This window comes from Globicephala melas, chromosome 4 (assembly GCF_963455315.2).
Source record: "Globicephala melas chromosome 4, mGloMel1.2, whole genome shotgun sequence".
NCBI lineage: Eukaryota > Metazoa > Chordata > Mammalia > Artiodactyla > Delphinidae > Globicephala > Globicephala melas.
Genome location: NC_083317.1, coordinates 55578451 through 55602296, shown reverse-complemented (window position 1 = coordinate 55602296; position 23846 = coordinate 55578451). Strand labels below are relative to the sequence as shown.

Genomic DNA, 23846 nt, shown 5'->3' with positions numbered 1-23846 from the left:
GCTTTGCTACTCTCTGCACTGTGAGCCTGGAGAGATTTGCCTGGTTGTGTTGCAGCAGAGTTTGGATGTACAACTGTGCATTATCATCTTCTTTATTTTTTCTTGGCTAATTTTTGTTCTGCCTCTGTGTATCATCATTAATAATTTTCATGAGTTACATGTGATCAAAAAGGAGATAATCTGATTGAGTGTACTAAGGCTTTAAGGTGCATCCACCTCTATAATTAGGCATCACTAGAAAATTTAAATTTCCCAGAAACCATCTCCCTAATGAACATGTAGAATCTTTAGTACTTGAAATCATCACACTGTTATCAGCTGAACACTCTGAGAGCCAAATGAATTAATAAATAAGCTCCTTTCTGTACCAGCTTGAATTTTTTTGTGATGATTGTTTTATAAAAATATTCAGTGGGAAAAGAATTGTACACAACACAAGGCTTTAACTGGAACAAAAGGAGCTCCTCATTTACCAATTTTCTCTTTTGCCTTTGGCAGCATGTCATATGTTTTCTCACATTTCACCAGTGAAAACAGATTTCTTGTCTTCTTTATGTTTTCTTCCCTGTATTGCACTATTCTATTGTCTGGTCCACATATTAGTCCTTGTGTTTACTAGACTTTAAATTCCTCCAGGCATGAAGATTATGGCTGGCCATGTACAGTGTGGAGGGGACCATGTTCTTTACACTCACGATTGTTCACCAGACTTGCCTTGCTTGTCACAGATAAGAGAGCAGTCAGGCCCTTTGAAGTGTGTGGAGTGTTCCCTCCACTTGGTTCACTTTGAACATGACATCATCCTTATCCCTTCCTACACTGCTAAATGGGCCTCTTCTATTAGTTTCATGTTATAAATTAATAAAAAATAGTCGTTCTTATTATCCTTTTTTATCACCCGATTATGCTCAGTTTAACATTTTCCTGTCTTGCATTATGTTTTGTTTTATGTGTATTAATTTATTTAATCCCCAAATGTAGTAACTCCTTTGAAAACAGATTGAATTTTCCACAGTGTCCAATGTGTATTAGTAGATTTTCAAAAATAATTTTAGTTAAATTGAAAGGGATTAATGTAAAAAGCAGTGAATAGTACTACTGGATGTTAAAGTATTTTCAAATAATGGGGTGCAACTGAGTTGTGTGAATAAATCAGAGGTAAATAAGGTAAACTGAGATCCAGATTGTTAAATTTTACCAAATGGTCCTAAATATTGAAGCAGTATCAAATCTCAAATCACTTTCAACAACAACAACAACAATAATAATATTTTTTATGCACTTACTATGTGCCAGGCACTGTCCTAAGGGCTCTGCATATGTTAACTCACTTAAACCTTACAACAACCCTATAAATAGATACTTTTATTATCCCCATTTTACAGATGAGAAAATTGAGGTATGCAGAGGTTAAGTAATTTGCCCAGCATTACATAACTCTTACGTGGTAGAGCTGGGATTTGAATATTGGCAGTGTGGTCTCATAGTCCTTACTCACAAATGCTAACCTATAATGCCTTGTTTTAGTTTATCGTTGTATATGTAAACTCGATATAAGTCAGGCTTCATTTATTTCACCTCTACAAAAGTGCAAACATGCTTCATGTTATCTTAACTTTTAAAAATACCAAAAATAAATTTTAAAAAGAAAGTCACTTTTTACAGGTTGCTGCCAGTTACTGAAGCAAAAGAAAAGACCACACAAAAAAAAAAAAATTAGCAATTGAGGTCTATCAAAAACCAGGACCTGACTCCTGGTTTTAGAAAGTGGAGCCATGCCATTTCCATAGCCTTTCACTGGGTTGAAGGAGAGAGTTTCGCTCTACCTCAGGTAGGAGGCTTGCTCTTCTCCTTAGCCAAGACCAAGCTTATTATTAACTAGTTTACTCTTTAAAAAGAACAGCAGGATAACCAGGAACCTCTGTGTATCTCTGCTCATGCCTAGAAAGAGCAGAGTTATATTAATGCAAGAAAGATTTTTCTTAAGGAAAAATTACCCTGTTGAGAAAGGATATGACCATGGAATGAAAAGGAAATGGCCCTTAGCTGGAGCTTTTCAAAGCTTGGTCGTCATATATGGAGACAGAGCTGATTTAGTGTCGTAGCTCAGCTAGTTGAACTCTATAAAAATTTCCAACTCAAACTTGTAGATACGGATATGGTTTCTGTAGGAATTCAACTGAAATGGGCATTATAGCCAAGAACCTATTACAGTCCTGGGTGCAAACAATAGCTCTGGAAGATCTTCAGGTTACTTATTTCTTGAATCCCCAAGAAGAGAGATAATGTTAATAAAGACAAATTCCTGATTTTATTAGCAAGTTTGGAGGTGGAACTATGAATAAAAGCTCCAAGGGAAGAAGGGGTGTTCTTGGTAAGAAAAGACTCCCCTTGAATGGTAGCACTTGGTTCTTGAGTCCCTCCAAAATACACAGTATCCATTTCGATACTCCAGATACCAGGTTATTCCTATAGTTCTGTGCTGAGCACATCGTTGAAGGACCTTTTGTGAATTAGAGGATCACTGTTTCTGTCTTAAAGGAAACCTGAAGTTTGAGGGTGGAGAGAAGTTTGATTATATATACCCTCCTCAGGAACAAAAGAAGGTGTCATTGAAGAATTGCATCGAAGAAAGGGACTCAAGACAATAAATGAAGGAATTTTTAAAGAGTTCTTAAGCATCTACATTCAGCCCCCACATTTATGATTTTTGGTAGCTTACAGTTTTTAAGAGGATCTAACAGTTTTCCTGGATTAATTTTTCAGGAAAAGGAAAATGCGGAGGTCTGTGCGTTTGTGCTTAGAGACTACAGGAGCAGGATAATTTGTCTTCCTCTCCAGTCAGTCTCGTGGGACAGAATCCCCAAGGGAAGAGCCTTTTAGAAGAAGTGAGATGGAGGAGAGAGTACAAAGGTGGATACTAAGGTCTTGGAGGGAGAGGGACAAAGGAGAGTACAGGTGGGCGTGGAGATGAGGATCCTTAACAATTAGGGAACCAGAGAGGTTCAAAATAGGAATAAGTCCTTAATCAAAGAGCTTCCATAGGGCTTCCCTGGTGGCACAGTGGTTGAGAGTCCGCCTGCCGATGCAGGGGACGTGGGTTCGTGCCCCAGTCCAGGAGGATCCCACATGCCGCGGAGCGGCTGGGCCCGTGAGCCATGGCCGCTGAGCCTGCATGTCCGGAGCCTGTGCTCCGCAACAGGAGAGGCCACAACAGTGAGAGGCCCGCGTACCACCAAAAAAAAAAGAGAGCTTCCATAAAGATGACATGAAGTTTTGTATATGAAGCCTATAGCAACACTCAGCACATTTCCAGCACTTTATAAAGAATGGATGAATCTGACCAGGGTGCTCAATACCGTCAGAAAATACTCAGTTCCCCAATATATAGTGCAGTTGGCCTGGCATTCTTCCTTCACAGGCTGTACCCCCCTGCCCCACACAGCTAGCTGACTCCTACCCTTCCTTTGGGGTTTCCCAAATACGAATTTGGGACCCGCTTCTAGGTAGCCATGGTGCTGCATTCCCATTCTAGCTTCTGTCACAGTGTATTGGAATAGTTTTCTTCCTTGTCTGCGTTCCCTACTAGGCTGAATTCAGTGTAATAAGAATGTATTGGGTTCCTAGCATGGGGCACGATGCCAGGCTCTGGAAGGTGCCCTAGATAAAGGCTTTGTTTTAGTAGCATTCAGGGAATGTCTGTGGAATTAATGAGCTTGAGGGTATTGAGAAAATACAACATGATGAGCTACTTGTGACAAGTGATTCCAATAAAACCTTTACCTAAAGTGTTTCACTTTAAAATAATCTCTCCTTCTCTCTGTGTGTCTTTGTCTCTTTACCTGTCTTTAGAAATAATAGTACACACGTGTGAGACATTATTCAGACTATAATGGTGTTTCATGTAAATTTTGATGTAGAGATTTCACAGACTGAGAATAATCCAGAACTGATTCAGAGCTTTGTCTCTCCCCAACCTGCCCCTTCACCCTTTCCCACTCCCCACCAAATGCCACCACCTCCGAATATTTGTTTTTCTAGAAATACTTCCTTGGAAGATTGCTGATTAGCTCTAAATCTAAACCCCACAGAATTTATACCCACCATGAAAGGGACCAATACTCAGGACCAGTACAGGGGTTTCAACCCTGTATTGGAGGAAGGGAGGCTGGATTTAGGGGAGGAAAGAGGTGGTTTGTATTTAAAAATACCTCTCACCACTTCTCCTCCACGAAACCTACCGTAAACTTGACCACAGGCCTCCTTTCCCAGAGACTCCACTTGAAGCTTTTCTTTCTATACCATCTGATTTCTGCTCAGCTCAAATACCCAGAAGCCCTTTCTCATCCTGCCTCTTCCCTACTCATCTTCTTACCAGCCAGGCAAATAATTCTGAGGACTGTGTGTGTGTGTGTGTGTGTGTGTGTGTGTGTGTGTTACATTTGATGTTGTGAAATGCTGAGGATTTTTAACTTTTTGGATTGAATCTCCTTAAAATTACAAATGAATATTGCCACAAATAATAAAATACTAGGAATGTAAATTATATAAGAAATAGCTGTCTTATCCTTTGTGTGCCATGTTATTTTATAATTGAAAAATTTTGTAAGTCCCTTGGGTAATATACATGAAGTTCTTGGAACACTTCAACATAAAACACTCTATATACTTTTAAGATGTGGTAACTGTAAATTTCTAGATTTCATATTCTCCCAGGAGTGAAATGTATGTCATCTAGGGGATTAATCCTAGAAAAGCCATCACACTAGAAGGGTGGGGTGCTCCTGCCTTTTGACAAAAGGAAGCACGTGTCAGAACAATGACCATGGCTGTCTGGAAAGAGCAGGGTCCATGTATGATTTCTAGGGGTAGTCCTGGAGGCCCCGATGAAAGAATTACTCCGAAGAGTTAAGTTCTTTGGTTTTCTTTGGGAAAAAGTCAGTAAGCCTGTAGTCAGCCTCTTTTCCTCCGGGAATTTTGCAATGCTGACTTAGCTCTCTGCCGAGGAGAAATTCAGGTAGGTGCAAGATTTTCCTGGACTGCTTGGTTATGGACGGGCATTGTGAGCTCACGCTTGCTTGCTTTAATAAACGTTTTATTTTAAGATAAATGTACAGAGATATCCCCTGTACCCTTTACCCAGTTTCTCCCAATGGTAACATTTTGCAAAACTATAGAACAATATGGAAATTAGGATATTGACATTGACACAGTCAAGATACAGAAGACTTCCATCACCACAAGGATTCTTCCTGTTGCCCTTTTATAGCCATGGCCACCTCCCTCTCCCCAGTCAATGCCTTTTGAAGAACACTTTGATGCCACTTATAAAAACAAACTACTTGGCAGGCACAAATGTTCGTCTTTGCCAAGATATTTAACAAAACCCAGGAGATAGAGCCAGTTCGGACACATGAGCGCTGCATCTCTTTTCCTGGTATATTCTCATCTCTGCTGTGCTTATATTCCTAGGGAGATTCTTCTGTATTTTTTCCCTGAGTATTGTCTACCATCAGAATTTGGCCACACGTCTCTGGAGGAACTTACAGCAAGTTTGGAGGCAAGCTGACTTTTTTTGAACTTTGAGGGAATGACAGAACACCCTGAATTGAATCTTCAGTGAAGAAAAATATAAAGGGTTACCAATGAGAGGACCTAGGATAGCTTAAGTGAATGAGGATGGGGATCTTTGTACTAAGTGGGTAACTCGGAATTAAAGCTGCATGGGAAACCAGCATGGCCAAGGTTTAAATAAACTCTGGAAAGATTGTGCAGACTGAGAGTAGTCAGTCTCTGAGATGAAAAGAGACAGGATATAGTCCTTAACTTCTCTCCCTGCACCAAAAATAGTTCCTATCCCTTAGATACACTTCCTCAGCTACCTTTTATGAGGAACTGAGGTGAAGATTGGGTTAGAATCACTAAGACGTCACAGGGAAAGATGAAGAAAATTGCATTTACCAAATCTCCTCTCAGAGGCAATACTATATATGACGGGAAGGAAAACTTTGATCAGCAGCTACCTGGGGTGCACAGGGTGAGCCTGGCACTGGCCCACAGTGGGCGGTCCCTGAGCTGCTGAGTCACAGCAGGCTGTGGTGAAGCTGAGTGAGGGGTGCAGGCCTCAGGCCGCCAGAGCTGCTCACGGGACTGGAAGAGCCCCGCCAGGTACAGGAGGGTGGGGGCCTTCTTCGCCACCCTCATGCTCGGTGTTGCTTGTGGAAGGGATGGGTACATGTGAAAAGCTATCAGTGAAAAGAGTACCACAAGATTAATTTGCACAGGTGCCATATGTCTTCGTCTGATCCTGGATGAAGTCCTACATCATTGTTTCTGCTGCTTCACCATCTACTGTCACCTCATTCTTTCCCGTGGGGCTTCTGACTCAACAGTGTCACTGGGACTGTCTTGTCAAACCACCAGTGACCACTGTGCTGACAAGTGCAGTAGTCACTTATCTTACCTGACCTCTTCAGCCCAGCTGACTACTCTTTCTTTCTTGAAGCACTTTCTTTATGTAGCTTCCATGACAACACACTTCTCATTTTCCTGCTTCCCTCCCTCCCATCCTCTGCGCTGGCAGCTCCTTCTCTATTTGGTTTCTAAATGTCGGTGTGTCTGAGGGCTTGTTCCTGGACCACTTTCTTCTCTCTATTAAATGTTGTTTCTAGGTGACCTCAGCTAGTCTCTGACTTTAAATACTATCCCACATGCCAGTGACTCTCCCCGGTCTATTTCTGTGGCGTCCCCATCCAAGATATCTAGACTCCAACGGCTTTATTATTTGTCATTTACTTTTCCTTCACCTTGATTTTCTTTTTCATCTGAAAAATTTTAAAACCATGTTGTATAATATAATTAGACCCTGGCTTAAAAGACCCACAGCACCGATGTTGGCAAGTTCTAGGCTTTGATGCTTTTTTATACTAGGTACTTGCATGTTATAACTCTACTGTAGACAGCTCATTCCCTAAAAGTTAATATCCTGTTCTGTTATGATTTATGAAAACAGCTGGAGCAATGCCCAGAACAGACAAACAAGAAGCTGAAAATGTGTTTCAACCAGGTAAGCTTCCTTTCAACGTAATCATTTATATTCTAAATGATCCTGTATTCCAAAGGAGAAATAATATACATTTCTAAATGTTAGGTTTGAAAGGAAATCAAATTTGCATTTACTTATCAAGACTTAGATTAATCTGTAGCATATCAGATGCCACAAAGCAACATCTTTTTGAATTTTAAAGATGCAAATGTTTCCAAACCATAAAGCTTATGAAACACTTGGAGTAGGACTATATTTTGAACAGGAAACATGACATTCTGAGTCTTTAAGCAATAGGTTCACTGGATCCTTGAGACACTGTGCTAAATCAGAAATCTTTTGTATAAAAGTCTTTAATTATTTTGGACAATTTGATATCTCTCTGGGTTTTTTAAATTCTATCAACAGTTTTTTTTAAGTTTATGATTTTTCTATTTTAAAAGCAGCTATAAAATAATGCTAATAAAAGAAAGTAAAAGGAATTTTAAGAAATTCATCCATAGTCCCAAACCATTCCAAGATCACTGGTATTTTTTGGTGTGTTTCATTACAACCTTTCTCTCTCTCTGGGTAGATGGTTTTTTGTTTTTGTTGTTTTGTTTTTTTTTACAGTTTTCTTATAATACTGTGTATCTAGTTCTTAAAGGTTTCCTTGGTGGTGGCAGGGAAGAGTCCATAGAGTCCTTCAGTTCTACTAGAGAAATATCTCAAAAAATCATATGCCCTCAACTTCCTTAAATCACAATCAAGGGAACTGAGACTCCAAGATGTGAACCTGGCCCAACTAACACAGGGGATTAGCACTGGAGCCAGTACAGCCACTGAGGTTCCCAGATACTTCATGGAGGCCACAACAGTCTAGAACTTTTCATGGCACCAGGATCAATATTGAGATGCTTAGGTTTCTGCTGACACTTCACCTGTGTTTGCTCAAACAGGTGCACCAGCTCTATCACTAGCACATATACTAGCATCTTCTTCCAAGTGCTTATGCTTACAGCCATCTTCTGGAAAACTCTCATAATAATATGCAAGACTGGGAGGTGAATGATGCTTCCTGGAATTGTGCACAGCACAGCTGTAAGCACAGGCGCCGCCTCATCTCTTTTGTGGGGAATGGAATATGTTTGAATATTCATGTTTTATAAATGAAATAGAATTGGGAAGTAAGTTCCCCAAAGCATATAACTAGGCAAACTTGAAATGAAAATTAGAACCTAAACTAGATTTCTTCTTAGAAAGGCTGTGTCACAAAGTGTTTGGATTTTAGGGTGTGCCTAAATGTAATACCCCTGTTGATATATTTGCCTCTGATATTTCTGCCTGAGTGCCTACTGGCCTGTGATAAGCAACTGGAAATGAAGGAATATTGTGGTTCTTAATTTCTCATCACTGTTCAACTGAAAATTGAATTTATTTTCTGAGTAGCATTTTTGTTGAAAAAGCAGTAATTGAACATTTTCGGTGTGAAGACTTAGCTGTCATTTCCTAATTAGAGTAAAAGACAGCTTTTATCCAACATATTTTTGACCCTATTCTAGCACTATTATTATTATTATTATTATTTTACTAGTATTATTTTCATCAGCAAATCTAACACTGTGATTGATTAAGAGCCACTAGCTCCAGGCACAAAACTAGGCCTTTTATATATGTTACCTCATTTAATTCTCACAACTTTGGGATGTATAGCTGCCACTATCTCCATGTTAGTAATGAGGAAATGGAGAACCAGAAAGATAACATTCCAATGTCATGATGCAAGTAAGTAGTAGATTCAGGATTGGAACCCAGATTTGTGCCACTCCAGAGCTCTTTTCACTACCTCACTTTATTCCATCTCATTCTTATCCAGACTGTAATACTTCATCCTTATGATAAAGTTTGCAAGTATTACTTGCAGTAGGTACACTACAGCTTCTCAGCCTATTGGCATAAAAGAATTATTGTTTACTTACTAGAGACCTTGACATTACATGGTGAGATGTATATGGGGAGATGCTGACAGTAAAATATGGTGTGGGGAGGGCATGCGGTAGGCAGGTTGTTTACTGTCCCACCAGGAATTGTCCCAACTCTGTGGCAGCCAGCTTGACAAATCACCAGTAGGGTTCCTGGATCTCTTGACACATCCTTATCTACTGGTTAGGGAACTCTGATTTAACTATTTACACTAAAAAACTTAGAAATTTGCTAAGAATTAGTTTATCATACATCTCAGCGTATCCAAGCTTATACATGTCCTTCATGTCTGTTTCTAAATGATATTTTTTCAGTGTCTACACTCAGTAATGGAGCCAAGTTGTTGGGTCTTGGAGGCCAGACTGAATAAGTGTTTATTCAAGGTGTTAGCATAGATGATGAGTAGAATCCTCGTAATGTTCAGGGCAAATGGAATTCAAAGATTCAAAGCAAGATAAACAGTCAAGAGACCATGAGTTCCTGTTGAAATGGAGATGTTGCAAGCAAAATACAGAACAATTGGAATCACGATTTTCTTCACATGAAACTGGTTTTAAGGACTTTATTAATGATTAGTAGCTTTAAGTGGATGGTTATGAAAACTATTGAAATCATTTATTGAAATCCATGTAGGGTTAACTCTATGCACCTTGCTTTAAGGTGTGTACGTTTAATAAAGGGAGGACCCTTTGTAAAGCACAAACTTTTTTGGTCACCCGCCCTGACCACATCAGCAGTGTCCATAACTATTAGAGTAGCAGATGATTCATGACAGCATTGGTGGTCCTTTGCAACCCAACCTGAACCACCATCTTTTATTCTTTCCTCTTGCAAGCCATCTGCTCCATCCAAAATGGAGTTGCTCCAACCTACTAGACTGGCCTGCCTCTGAGCGTTTCCCCGTGCTGTCCCCCCGAATACTCTTCTCCACTCTCCCAGTCCACGGTTGGCCTCTGGAAATCCTGCCCACCCTTTGTACAGCCTGATCAATGCTACCTTCTACATCAAGCCTACCTCAGTCTCTCCGTGTGAAATTAATCTTGACTTCTGTGTTCTGAGAGGACCTTAAAACTCTACTTTAGCATTAATTAAATTTTCTGCCTTGCATTACAGTAGTTTCCTGTATTTTATTTTCTCCTCAACTAGATTATTGAATCCTTGAAATTAGCAATCCTCTCATATCCTAGCAACATCAATAAGTAGCTTTGAATGCATCTGGACCTTACTATTGTGCATTGACTCAAAGTTGATTGTTTCTGCTGTAGTGTCTGCCCACACAAACACATGCATATTCTTGTAAATAGGGTGCAAAATCTATAGATTTTGTAGTCCTGCCTTACTTTGTGCAAACTTATTAGGATTCTGGAGCTCCAGAGCTGCCAGAGCTCTGACTTTTTAAATTCAAGGCAGAAAATTAAAATCTCAGTTGAATATTCTTTCTTTCAAATCCTAATTCCATTCTGAATTAATGGGGTTTGGAAGAATTCCATTTTTGATCTGCCGCAAATACCTCTACAAGAGTGAGTTTAACCAGCAGAACTAAGCCTCTCATCCTGTTACAATTCTATACTCACCTTAATTAAAATGTTAAAACAACCAGAAGTCCTTTTATATTGAGCTTTAAAAGTTGTCAAAAGTGTTACCTTTTTTAGAAACCTCATTGAGATGTTAGCCTGAGAAAGCAAGAAGCATAAGTCAGGAAACTGGCTAAACTGGCCGCTAGTGCTTGAAGGAAATACAGTTTGCTGGTTACAAAATAGTGAACGTTGAGAGACTGAATATGATTTTGAATGTAGCATGCTGTATAAACATTCTTTTTTTCATTTTTGAATTTTATTTTATTTTCTTATACAGCAGGTTCTTATTAGTTATCTATTTTATACATATTAGTGTATACATGTCAATCCCAATCTCCCAGTTCATCCCACCAACACCACCACCACCCCCGCCGCTTTCCCCCCTTGGTGTCCATACGTTTATTCTCTACATCTGTGTCTCAATTTCTGCCCTGCAAACTGGTGCATCTGTACTATTTTTCTAGGTTCCACAAATATGCGTTAATATACGATAATTGTTTTTCTCTTTCTGACTTACTTCACTCTGTATGACAGTCTCTGTATCCATCCACATCTCTACAAATGTCCCAATTTCGTTCCTTTTTATGGCAGAGTAATATTCCATTGTATATATGTACCACATCTTCTTTATCCATTCGTCTGTCGATGGGCATTTAGGTTGCTTCCATGACCTGGCTATTGTAAATAGTACTGCAATGAACATTGGGGTGCATGTGTCTTTTTGGATTAGGGTTTTCTCTGGGTAGATGCCCAGTAGTGGGATTGATGGGTCATATGGTAGTTCTATTTTTAGTTTTTTAAGGAACGTCCATACCGTTCTCCATAATGGCTGTATCAATTTACATTCCCACCAACAGTGCAAGAGGGTTCCCTTTTCTCCACACTCTCTCCAGCATTTGTTGTTTGTAGATTTTCTGATGATGCCCATTCTAACTGGTGTGGGGTGATACCTTATTGTAGTTTTGATTTGCATTTCTCTAATAATTAGTGATGTTGAGCAGCTTTTCATATGCTTCTTGGCCATCTGTATGTCTCTGGAGAAATGTCTATTTAGGTCTTCTGCCCATTTTTGGATTGGGTTGTTTGTTTTTTTAATATTGAGCTGCATGAGCTGTTTATATATTTTGGAGATCAATCCTTTGTCCGTTGATTCGTTTGCAAATATTTTCTCCCATTCTAAGGGTTGTCTTTTCGTTTTGTTTATGGTTTCCTTTGCTGTGCAAAAGCTTTGAAGTTTCATTACGTCCCATTTGTTTATTTTTGTTTTTATTTCCATTACTCTAGGAGGTGGGTCAAAAAAGATCTTGCTGTGATTTATCTCAAAGAGTGTTCTTCCTATGTTTTCCTCTAAGAGTTTTATAATGTCCGGTCTTACATTGAGGTCTCTACTCCATTTTGAGTTTATTTTTGTGTATGGTGTTAGGGAGTGTTCTAATTTCATTCCTTTACATGTAGCTGTCCATTTTTCCCAGTACCACTTATTGAGGGATGTTATCAAAATGGTATCATACAGTAGGTGTCACTTTATGATTGGCTTTATTCACTCAACATAATGTCCTTCAGATCCATTAAGTATATCAATCGTGTGTTTCTTTTTATTGCTGATGAGCAATACTGTTATTTTTCTAGGTAATATTGTTTTTTATATTTTTAATTTTATTTGTTTTGGTTTGTTTTATTATTGTTGTTGCTTTTTACAAGAAAGTGTTTCCTGGCTGTTGTTTAGGATGGCAAAAGCTTATAAGATTCTGAAGTTCTGAAAACTAAGAACTATAATTGGCTGCTGACATCTGAACTGTCCATGACTCTGTCCTCATTATTCCAGCTGTGTTGAATTATTTACCCTACTCTACCTTCAGGCCGTGGGAGATCTCACTTCCTGGGTTTGACAGAAGCCTCCACGGGAAGCACCTGTGAAGCTTCTTGGAGGAGGTGGTTATCGCCTTAGTTTTAAGCCATCAACTTCTTGTAGGTTGAATTGAGCATGTTCAAAAAAGGATGCCCCTCCAAGATCCCAGAATGTAGCCTGCATTTCAAGGCAGGTTTGGCCCTCGTATTTGAAGTCCCTTTGCTGTTAATTCTGAACATCTGCTGTCCTAACTCTTCACTATTTAGTGCCCTGTGGCAGGTGTTGGAAATAGAGAGGTGTACAAAACCAATTTTTTTTTTTACATTGAGGTTACGTTCCCGAGGGAAAGATAGATAACAAACACTTAAATAAAACATAAATAAACATACAGTGTGATGTGCCATAAAATGTGCAAGGCCAGGGGATAGACAGTGACGGTGTGTTGGGGAAGGGGAGGCTATTTCAGATACAGAGAGCAAGGAATATCTGAGCCATGTTTTCATACTGGTTGAGACCAAGAGTGAGCCTTGTGTATATCTGGAGCTGAATCTGCTGAACAAAGACAGCAGCAAGGGCAAAGGGTCTGTGGCAGGAGGGAGCTTGATGTATACCTGGAAGGGCGAGGCCTAGAACTCAGGAAATGAGGTAAGAAGAGGCAGAGCCAGGTCAAGGATTTCAGAGTCTAATTCCTTGTGCCCTCACACAAACATCCAGGCAGTGTAAGTCTCGAAAGAAATCTAAGATTTCTTTACGTGGCAATCTATAGATTTCACAATTAAGTCTCACCTTTAATACAACACATGATATATATGTGTGAATGTATGTGTGTATATATATAAACGCACACATATATGGCCATTGTTTACTACTGTGGAGTGGTATTTGGGTCCTTGCTCCCAAATATTCCTCTCAGTTAGTAGCACATGAATAGTATACATAATTGGAGGTAAATTAGTGATGTCAATCCAACTCAAATACCTTAAGTCAGGACTTTAATGCTCTTCTATTTAATGGAGACTCCACACCCGCCTCTCAACTCTAATAATATCTGTGCCTTACTTGGGGCACAATACATTTTCTCCCATAAAGATACAATATTTGCATACTTGTATTATCTCATTCTGTAGACTAGAAGCTTCTTGAGAGCAAAGACTGAATCTTACATATCTCTGCATCACCTATAATAAAATTCAGTGCCTCGAATTTAGGAAGTAGTTGGTGAACGTCTATTAAACAGAATTCAGTATACTTAGGGGGTTTTGTTTGTTTGTTTAAAGAATTTTATAGAAAAAGGAGAAATGTGTGAGGTCAATGAGTGCTTAAAGGCGATGATGTGGCAGTGTTGGGGAAGGGCCTGCATGTATTAGTGAGTGTAGTGGAGGAGGGTGAAGGGGGACAGGGTGGACCCAGAAGACAAATGAGGCTACCTTACAATTTTCCTGGCAACCCAGCATATTAGAATACAGAAGTCTTCTTATTGCTGAAACATTCAAATGTTTATCAAAACAGGATTTGCCCTGTATCTCTTTTCTCAGAATATCCCCCGGCCCTCTCAAAATGTTGATACAGGCAATTAATGTCATTTTGAAATTGAAGCATTTGGCCACTCCATTACTTCTTTCTATTCTGTGAGTGTCTCAGGTGCAACACGAGCTCTTGGAAAATAACCAAGACTCTTGAATTAGCAAAGGTCACATGCGTTAGTATATAACCGTACTCTTTACATCAGATTAGGGAACCCAAGGAGAGTGGCACACTAGGAATTCCTCTTACTGTAGCTTCTGTGCTTTTCAGATGCTACAGACTTGAGTTATAAATCACACATTTAAAGCCCCAAGTGGCTGGACACTCTGTCGTCATCTGTGAGTTACTGGTGCTGTGGCGAGTAGTCACAGGCACCTATCCCCTTTGTGCCTTGAAGAATACGGTAGCCCTGGTAGGAGAACAAGTTCAAGCATTACTAGGTTTCTTCTTTATTCCAAAGCCAGGGTTTCTGAGCTGACCTTGGTGTGCCTCTTTATATTATAGTTACTGGACTATTGTGCATTTTTTCTTCTTTCTCTTCCTCTTCCATCAGATTGTTAGTTCCTTAAGGGATCAACATATCTTAAATGTAGACCACCCATAGTACATATGTACAGAGTTGACACGTGGTATATATGTGTAGGATTGGAATATGATATTCTGCTATTAGGGAGGAAAGTAATATTTTAAAAATATACTAAAACTGTTTTTAAAACATTCCCAGGTCCGTAATGTTTACATGGTCCAATATGAAAAAAAACTAAAGGAAACCATGCAATCCATTATCTATGATGCAAACAGAAGAGGAGTGCTTAATGAAGTATCCCTGGGACAATGTGAAAAAAAAAGAAAAGTCACTGAAGACAAACTGAATAATCTTCGTGTGAAACTGACAGTATTATTGCAGAAACTTCAGCTGGTAAGAAGTGAAATTTTATTTGAGTAATAGGAACACACATTGTGTAGAGAGCACTGGGCTAGCTTCCTCTCCTAATGTCGTCATCCACTTATGACTTTGGACGAGTCACTTAACCGAGCCCTAACTCTGTCTTAATGGATATTGAAATCACAAATAAATGAACTTTGAAAGTATAAATTAGAACACTGTTTTAAAGGCCTATTATATTTTCCCTTTAAAAAATCAGAAGCTTTGCTTGTGCTGTTGGTATAGTTCGATGATGCTGTCTCCTCATTAGCATATTTCCAGTAGGAAATTTTTCCTAATTTTTTCAGACAACAAAATATTTTAATTTTTATCCTAATACAGAGGTTAAAAAAACAGACTCTTCTAATCTTAGAGGAAAATATCATGTAACTATGAATTACTGTTCTTCTTGTTTATTTATATATTTGAATGCATAAAGAATTGGGCTTCTATGATAGATTGAGCCAGTGAGGAAATACCCATCTTCTACTATAGCATATACAAATGCTGGGGAGAAAACATCAAAAATTAAAGTATATATATCCAATGTTGAAAAGTCTTTCTGTAGATGCTAGAAATAAATTGAGAAATCAACAGTGAGCCCAGGAACTATGACTGTGTTTCTCAGCTTTCCTTGGGGTATAAACGAAGGTTGTTCAGTGGGACTCCTAGGAAAGCTCCCTAAGAGGGGGTCAGAGAGCTCTCTGGGGGCCCGCAAGGGCAGGTCTGTGTCTGGAGCAACTTGGCATCATACACTCAGCACCCAGCACTTTGTGTTGCTTCCCCAGCACTGGTGATGGACACCTGGGCACTCTCTGGGCTGCCTCAAGACTAGCCTTTGGTTCAGTTTATTGTCATGATAAACTGGAAGCTCCTTAGATATCATCTAGCCTGCTTTAAAAAAGTATATGGAAATAGGGTCTGACGGGGAGAAAATTGTCTCAGGACCCAGACAAAACTCAGACATAGGCCGTGAGTCTGGAACAGGAGACAGGTCCTTCCTGGGCCATGCAGGGAGAGAGGGCAGGAGCTGTCTCCCAGAGAAACCTGCCTGGAGGCCTGGAGGACGGCTTTGCCCGTGAAGGGGGTCGCGGAGAGACAGACGAGGAAACTTGCTGAGCATCAGTATTGAACATGATAAGCATGGACTTTGAAGCCGACTGTCTGGTTTTCAGTCAGTGTGAGAGTTCATTGCTCTTTCAAAAACCACACATCTTTGGATTTGCTGGGATTTCTCTTATATAAAATACAAAATAAAAACACAGAAAGTATTTTTGATTAAGTATATAGCCAAAAGAGACGATCCCTCTCTTCTTGGGTGGTCTAGGCAACAGTTAAAATGTTTCATTATTAAAATAAAAAGGATGATTAAAGCTAACGATTTTCACATAATGGTAATTATATTTGTCCTTCTGTCAACAGTACTACCTAAGCCAATTTGTGAGAGTGGGATTTGAGTGGAGCTCCTTTGGGTTCTTGTGGCTACAGAGGGTGGTGAATGTTTTTGCATGTGAAAGGTCTGGTGGAGCCTCACACATGGTAGGGTTTCAGTGATGACTGTTGTTTCACTAACAAGAACAACTAGAGAGACCACAGAAGTTCTTTATCATAGTAATGGAATGCCACTGTCTATCAAGAAAGTTCATAAAAATTATTTGGTTCTCACAATAGCAAATCTGTTCAGCTAGGAAAAATAAAATGAAAGAATAGTAGTTTACTCTTCCTTCTGTGTCAAACCCCTGGGTTCCCTCACAGTAGCCAGAGTAATTATACTAACTTAATTTGTTTTATTCACAAACTTTAGTAAAGAGATGAAGGGCTTTAGCCCACAGAATGTGAAACGTTTTATCCAGTATTATTGGAGAGGTACTCAAAAGGCTCCTGCCCAGATATGTTTACTCTCATCCCCCACTTGAAATTTACATTTTCAGTGCCTTTAATTGCGCGAGCAGCTACCATGGAGTAGAGCAGACACATGAGATGCGGTGGACCTGGAACAGACGGTTGGGGCAGCACATGAAGAACCTGGGAACAGGATCAACCTGGAGTCCTAGCAGGAAGTCTAATCTACAGGGTAGAAAGCAGGAGCCAAAGGATTAGACCAGACTGAACAGGCTGAGAGCTGTCGGTGTCAGAAAGGATCACACAGGGCATTCCTCAGGGTCAGTGAATATTTGGAAATCCTAGTGAATATCAGTATCATGGAAACCCAAACAGCGTCCTAGTTACAAAGCTGGGACTCAGTACAATTCAGGCTTGTTAGAAGACTAAGCAAATCTAGGGCAAAGGGAGCAAAGCAAAAACACATTTAATGGAACCAGATGAGGGATGGAGAAACTATGATAGTGCCAGACACTTATTGGAAACAATAACAACATTGGGATTATTTCTGGAAGGTCCTTCCTAAAAATTCTCCTGTCCATCAGCGCAGTTGGAGAATGAGTTGATCCCATGGTTGGGCCTGAGGGAGTGAGACTTAGGTCAGTAAAGAGGGAGCATTTGTCCAGCTGTTCATGGATCAAGAAGCTCAAGGAAGGAGAGCTTGAGATTACTCCAATAGAGAACTGAGGGAAAGAGAAAAGGGGACAGATCAGGGCAGCAAGCCAAAGGTTGTGGGAAAAGATGCTGCAGAGGAAAAAGGAGAAACAGAGAAGTTAGAATTTGCCTACCCGTCTGTTTTGCCTCTAAGGCTAAAAATTCATGAGAGCCTATAACAGAAAAATGAGATGAGGGCGGGGGCTTTAGGAATATGACAAGTAATTATATAGAAGGGGGAAAAAAAAAACCCAAAAAGCACAGTTGAACTAATTTCCACTAAAGAAGAAGAAGAAGAAGAAAAAAAAAAAAAGATTCAAGTTCCTAACCACTTGTGAGCATAAAATGAGATTAAATGCAAAAACATTTCAAAAGGTTAAAAGCATTATTCGAATGCAAGCTGGGTTTTGTTGCTACATGAATCATAGGGAAGACTGGTCCAAGGCCACCCAGATTACAGGAATAAACCCTGTAGCTTCTTCCCCTCCTACGATTGTTGCTTCTCTTTTCCAGGGCAGTCCAGCAGGAGACCTGGAGCAAATTGACAGTTATTTAGAAGCTCTGCTTAAAGAAGATAATCTCCTTTTTCAGAAGACTTTTAAATAAAATGACTGCAGGTACAGGACATAGTCTCCTTTCAAAAAAAAGGAAAGCACTTCTCAAAATTAAAAGAAAAGACATTCCATTTTTTAAAATGCTAATAAGAAAAAAAGAAGATTCTGTAAAAATATCTCCTCTGCACTTGTCATTGTAAAGTTCATCTTGTTTAACAGTAAGAAAATTTTATGTTTTAGAAATGGAGACTGGTTTACAATTTGTATGTTTCCCAGTTCTATTCCCTAACTCTTCCTGTTCTTTCAGAAACCATTTCTAGAGTTCTCTAGTTCCCGTGAGCTGCTAAGAAAGATGGAAATGTCATTTAGGCTTAAATTTTGTTTTCACTAAAAAGATTGTAAAAACTGGAAAACAGTGGTTTTTAAGAGCCAAAGAACTACAGAATCACCTCCTTTTGAAATTTGAGTTGAAAAAGAAAGACATTATACCCCTTCTCCACTACAGCCAGTACTCAGTAAAGCAGATAATATACATCCCAAAAGAACTTTGAGATATATTTTATATGTTAATTTTATTATTGAGTTATAGTAAAAGAACCAATCTTCTAAGCATAATATGAATACATATTACATATATGTAAGAATTGTGTTTTACATTTTCCTTGACAACTGTTTGTTTTATTTGTTTAGAAGTGTCTGCAACTTTGGACAAAAGCAATAAAACATTTAATAAATGTTTGTGTAATTGTATAATTTTAATTTTATGTACATGCACATAGTATAAAATTCAGAACATGTGAAATGGAATACAGTACAGTGAAAAGTCTTCATCCCGTTCTTGTCTTTAGTTACTTAATTACTCTTCTCAAGAGGCATGGTTTTACTAGTTACTTATGAATTCATCCAAAATCAGTCAATGTATATAAAACCATATAAATCATTATGTGGATATAAATATGGATGTAATAGCATCCAGAATATGCTTTTGTTTTTTTCCATTTAATATATCTTCAAGATCATTCCATATCAGGATCAGTATATGCAGCGCTGTCTCATTGTCTTTAAACTGCTCTTTATTATTCGACTCTGTAGGTATACCCAAATTTATTTTAGGTAAATATCCATCTTATGATGGACATTTACATTTTTCTTTTTTTTTCTCTTTTATAAGGCTTTTGCTTTTCTTTCTTTTTTAAAAAATTTATTTTATTAAGGTATAGTTGATTTACAGTGTTCTGTTAGTTTCTGGTGTACAGCAAAGTAATTCAGCTATACATATATATACTAGTTTGCATTTGCTAATCCCAAACTCCCGATTTATCCCTCCCTCTCCCCCCCTCCCTCTTGGCAACCATAAGTCTGTTGTCTATGTCTGTGAGTCTGTTTCTGTTTCATAGGTAAGTTCATTTGTGTCATATTTTAGATTCTACGTATAAGTGATATTATATGGTACTTCTTTTTCTCTTTCTCACTTACTTTGCTTAGTATGATAATCTCTGAGTCCATCCATGTTGCTGCAAATGGCATTATTTCACTCCTTTTTATGGCTGAATAATATTCCCTTGTGTATATATGTACCACATCTTCTTTATCCATTCATCTGTTGATGGACACTTAGGTTGTTTCCACGTCTTGGCTATTGTAAATAATGCTGCTATGAACATTGGGGTGCATGTATCTTTTTGAATTATAGTTTTGTCTGGGTATATATCCAGGAGTGGGATTGTTGGATCATATGGCAATTCAATTTTTAGTTTTTTGAGGAATCTCCATTCTGTTTTCCATAGTGGCTGCACCAGTTTACATTCCCACCAACAATAGGAGGGTTCCCTTTTCTCCACACCCTCTCTAGCATTTGTTATTTGTAGACTTTTTAATGACGGCTGTTCTGACTGGTGTGAGGTGGTACCTCAGTGTAGTTTTGATTTGCATTTCTCTAATGATTAGTGACGTTGAGCATCTTTTCATGTGCATATTGGCCATATGTATTTCTTCTTTGGAGAAATGTCTATTTAGGTCTTCTGCCCATTTTTTGATTGGATTGTTTGATTTTTTGTTATTGAGTTGTATGAGCTGTTTATATATTTTGGAAATTAAGCCCTCATTGGTCACATCATTTGCAAATAATTTCTCCCAGTCCATAGGTTTTCTTTTCATTTTGTTTATGGTTTCCTTTGCTGTGCAAAAGCTTTTAAGTATGATTAGGTCCCATTTGTTTATTTTTGCTTTATTTCTGTTGCCTTGGGAGACTGACCTAAGAAAACATTGGTATGATTTATGTCAGAGAATGTTTTGCCTGTGTTCTCTTCTAGGAGTTTTGTTGTATCATGTCTTATATTTAAGTCTTTAAGCCATTTTGAATTTATTTTTCTGTATGATGTGAGGGTATGTTCTAACTGCATTGATTGACATGCAGCTGTCCAGCTTTTCCAACACCACTTTCTCCATTGTATATTCTTGCCTCCTTTGTCAAAGATTAATTGACTGTAGGTGTTTGGGTTTATTTCTGGGCTCTCTATTCTGTTCTATTGATCTATATGTCTGTTTTTGTGCCAATACCATGCTGTTGTGATTACTGTAGCTTTGTAGTATCGTCTGAAGTCTGGGAGGGTTATGCCTCCTGCTTTGTTCTTTTTCCTCAGGATTTCTTGGCTAATTCTGGGACTTTTATGGTTCCACATAAATTGTAGGATTATTCTAGTTCTGTGAAAAATGTGATGGGTAATTTGATAGGGATCACATTAAGTCTGTAGATTGCTTTGGGTGGTGCGGCCATTTTAACAATGTTAATTCTTCCAATCCAAGTGCATGGAATATCTTTCCATTTCTTTGAATCATCTTCAGTTTCCTTTGTTAATGTTTTAGAGTTCTCAGCATATAAGTCTTCACCTCCTTGGTCAGGATTAGTCCTAAATAATTGTTTTTTGATGCAATTTTAAAACGGATTGTTCTTTTACATTCCCTTTCTGATATTTCATTTTTAGTGCTCTTTTTTTTTTCATGTTTACATGTTCTCATCCTTTTGGATTTACATGCACACAACAGTGAACATTCTTGTAAATATGTTCATTTCACATATATGCAATTATACTTGTTAAATAAACTTCAGAAGATGCATTGCTGGGTCAAAGGGTACATACAGATATTATTAATAGATATTGCCTAATAACACTTCATAAAAATTGTATTAATAAATACCCTCCAGCAATATATTAGTCTGTTTCTCACACCTTCACCTATCTCGTGAATTATCAAGCATTCTTATGTCATTGATCAAATAGATGAAAAGTGGTATATACTTGTAGCTTTAATGTACATTTCTTATGAGTAAGACTGAGCACCTTTTCATGTTTAAAATTCATTTGAGGGCTTCCCTGGTAGCGCAGTGGTTGAGAGTCCACCTGCCAACGCAGGGGACACGGGTTTGTGCCCCAGTCCGGGAGGGTCCCACATGCCGCGGAGCGGCTGGGGCCATGATCCAAGGCCACTGAGCCTGTGCGTCCGGAGCCTGTACTCCACAACAGGAGAGGCCACAACAGTAAGTGGCCTGTGTACTGCAAAAAAAAAAAAAAAATTTTCATTTGAATTTTCAAATTTGGCCTTTGTTCATTTTTCAACTTGGTTATATTTTCCTACTAATTTATAGGAACTATTTTCATATTAGGGAAATTATCTTCTTTATATGATGTGTGTCACAAATGTTTTCTCATAATTTTTCATTTTTTAATGTTTTTATTATGTTTTGAGCCATGTGAGATTTTCAAAAATGTTTGCTTTAATTTCCTTTCATTTATGGCTTCTGAGATTTTTAGTCATATTTAGAGAGTACTTTCCAATGCTAAAATTCTAAAGAAATTTTACATTGTTTTCTCTAATGATTTTGATAATCATATTGCTAAATCTTTGATTCATCTAGAATTTATTTTGCTGTCAGGAGTAAGTTAGAGATCTGATGTTGTGTGTGTGTGTTTCCACAATAATGTCCCAGAATTATCAGTTGAATAAATCTTTTCCCCAATGATCTGCAATACCACCTTATTGCAGGTTAAATTCCTATTTGTATTTGCACCGAGTTCTAAAACACAAAAAGATCTCTATTTTTTCCCATTGATTGCCTCATCTTTTCTCTTATTGAATCCATGTTGTTTTGGTAGGGCTAGCTAATAATTTTATTTTTCGAAAATTTCCTCTGTATCTTTGCGTATATAATTCTTTATATATATATATATATATATATATATATAATTTTACATCTTTATTGGAGTATAATTGCTTTAAAATGGTGTATTAGTCTCTGCTTTATAACAAAGTGAATCAGTTATACATATACATATGTTCCCATATCTCTTCCCTCTTGCGTCTCCCTCCCTCCCACCCTCCCTATCCCACCCCTCCAGGCGGTCACAAAGCACCGAGCTGATCTCCCTGTGCTATGCGGCTGCTTCCCACTAGTTATCTACCTTACGTTTGGTAGTGTATATATGTCCATGCTTCTCTCTCGCTTTTTCACAGCTTACCTTTCCCCCTCCCCATATCCTCCAGTCCATTCTCTAGTAGGTCTCTGTCTTTATTCCTGTCTTACCCCTAGGTTCTTCATGACACTTTTTTTTTCTTAAATTCCATATATATATGTGTTAGCATACGGTATTTGTCTTTCTCTTTCTGATTTACTTCACTCTGTATGACAGACTCTAGGTCTATACACCTCATTACAAATAGCTCAATTTCATTTCTTTTTATGGCTGAGTAATATTCGATTGTATATATGTGCCACATCTTCTTTATCCATTCATCTGATGATGAACACTTAGGTTGTTTTCATCTCTGGGCTATTGTAAATAGAGCTGCAATGAACATTTTGGTACATGACTCTTTTTGAATTATGGTATTCTCAGGGTATATGCCCAGTAGTGGGATTGCTGGGTCATATGGTAGTTCTATTTGTAGTTTTCTTAAGGACCCTCCATACTGTTCTCCATAGTGGCTGTATCAATTTACATTCCGACCAACAGTGCAAGAGGGTTCCCTTTTCTCCACACCCTCTCCAGCAGTTATTGTTTCTAGATTTTTTGATGATGGCCATTCTGACTGGTGTGAGATATCTCATGGTAGTTTTGATTTGCATTTCTCTAAAGATTAATGATGTTGCGCATTCTTTCATGTGTTTGTTGGCACTCTGTATATCTTCTTTGGAGAAATGCCTATTTAGGTCTTCTGCCCATTTTTGGATTGGGTTGTTTGTTTTTTTGTTATTGAGCTGTATGAGCTGCTTGTAAATTTTGGAGATTAATCCTTTGTCGGTTACTTCATTTGCAAATATTTTCTCCCACTCTGAGGGTTGTCTTTTGGTCTTGTTTATGGTTTCCTTTGCTGTGCAGAAGCTTTGAAGTTTCATTAGGTCCCATTTGTTTATTTTTGTTTTTATTTCCATTTCTCTAGGAGGTGTGTCAAAAAGGATCTTGCTGTGATTTATGTCATAGAGTGTTCTTCCTATGTTTTCCTCTAAGGGTTTCATAGTGTCTGGCCTTACATTTAGGTCTTTAATCCATTTTGAGCTTATTTTTGTGTATGGTGTTAGGGAGTGATGTAATCTCATACTTTTACATGTACTTGTCCAGTTTTCCCAGCACCACTTATTGTAGAGGCTGTCCTTTCTCCATTGTACATTCCTGCCTCCTTTATCGAAGATAAGGTGACCGTATGTGCGTGGGTTTATCTCTGGGCTTTCTATCCTGTTCCATTGATCTATCTTTCTGATTTTGTGCCAGTACGATACTGTCAAGATTACTGTAGCTTTGGAGTATAGTCTGAAGTCAGGGAGCCTGATTCCTCCAGCTCCGTTTTTCGTTCTCAAGATTGCTGTGGCTATTTGGGG

The 23846-nt window shown here is 38.5% G+C and overlaps 1 protein-coding gene across 1 annotated transcript in view; it reads left to right on the top strand.

The window, feature by feature from the left end:
- Positions 1 to 18521, top strand: part of MORC1 (MORC family CW-type zinc finger 1) — a 179422-nt gene extending 160901 nt beyond the window's left edge. The window contains 4 exon segments of the mRNA XM_060297564.1: positions 5473 to 5560; positions 7013 to 7066; positions 14682 to 14876; positions 17931 to 18521. Coding sequence (XP_060153547.1) covers positions 5473 to 5560; positions 7013 to 7066; positions 14682 to 14876; positions 17931 to 18023 — 430 coding nt within the window. The 3' untranslated portion in view covers positions 18024 to 18521.
- Positions 18522 to 23846: the final 5325 nt, after the last annotated feature.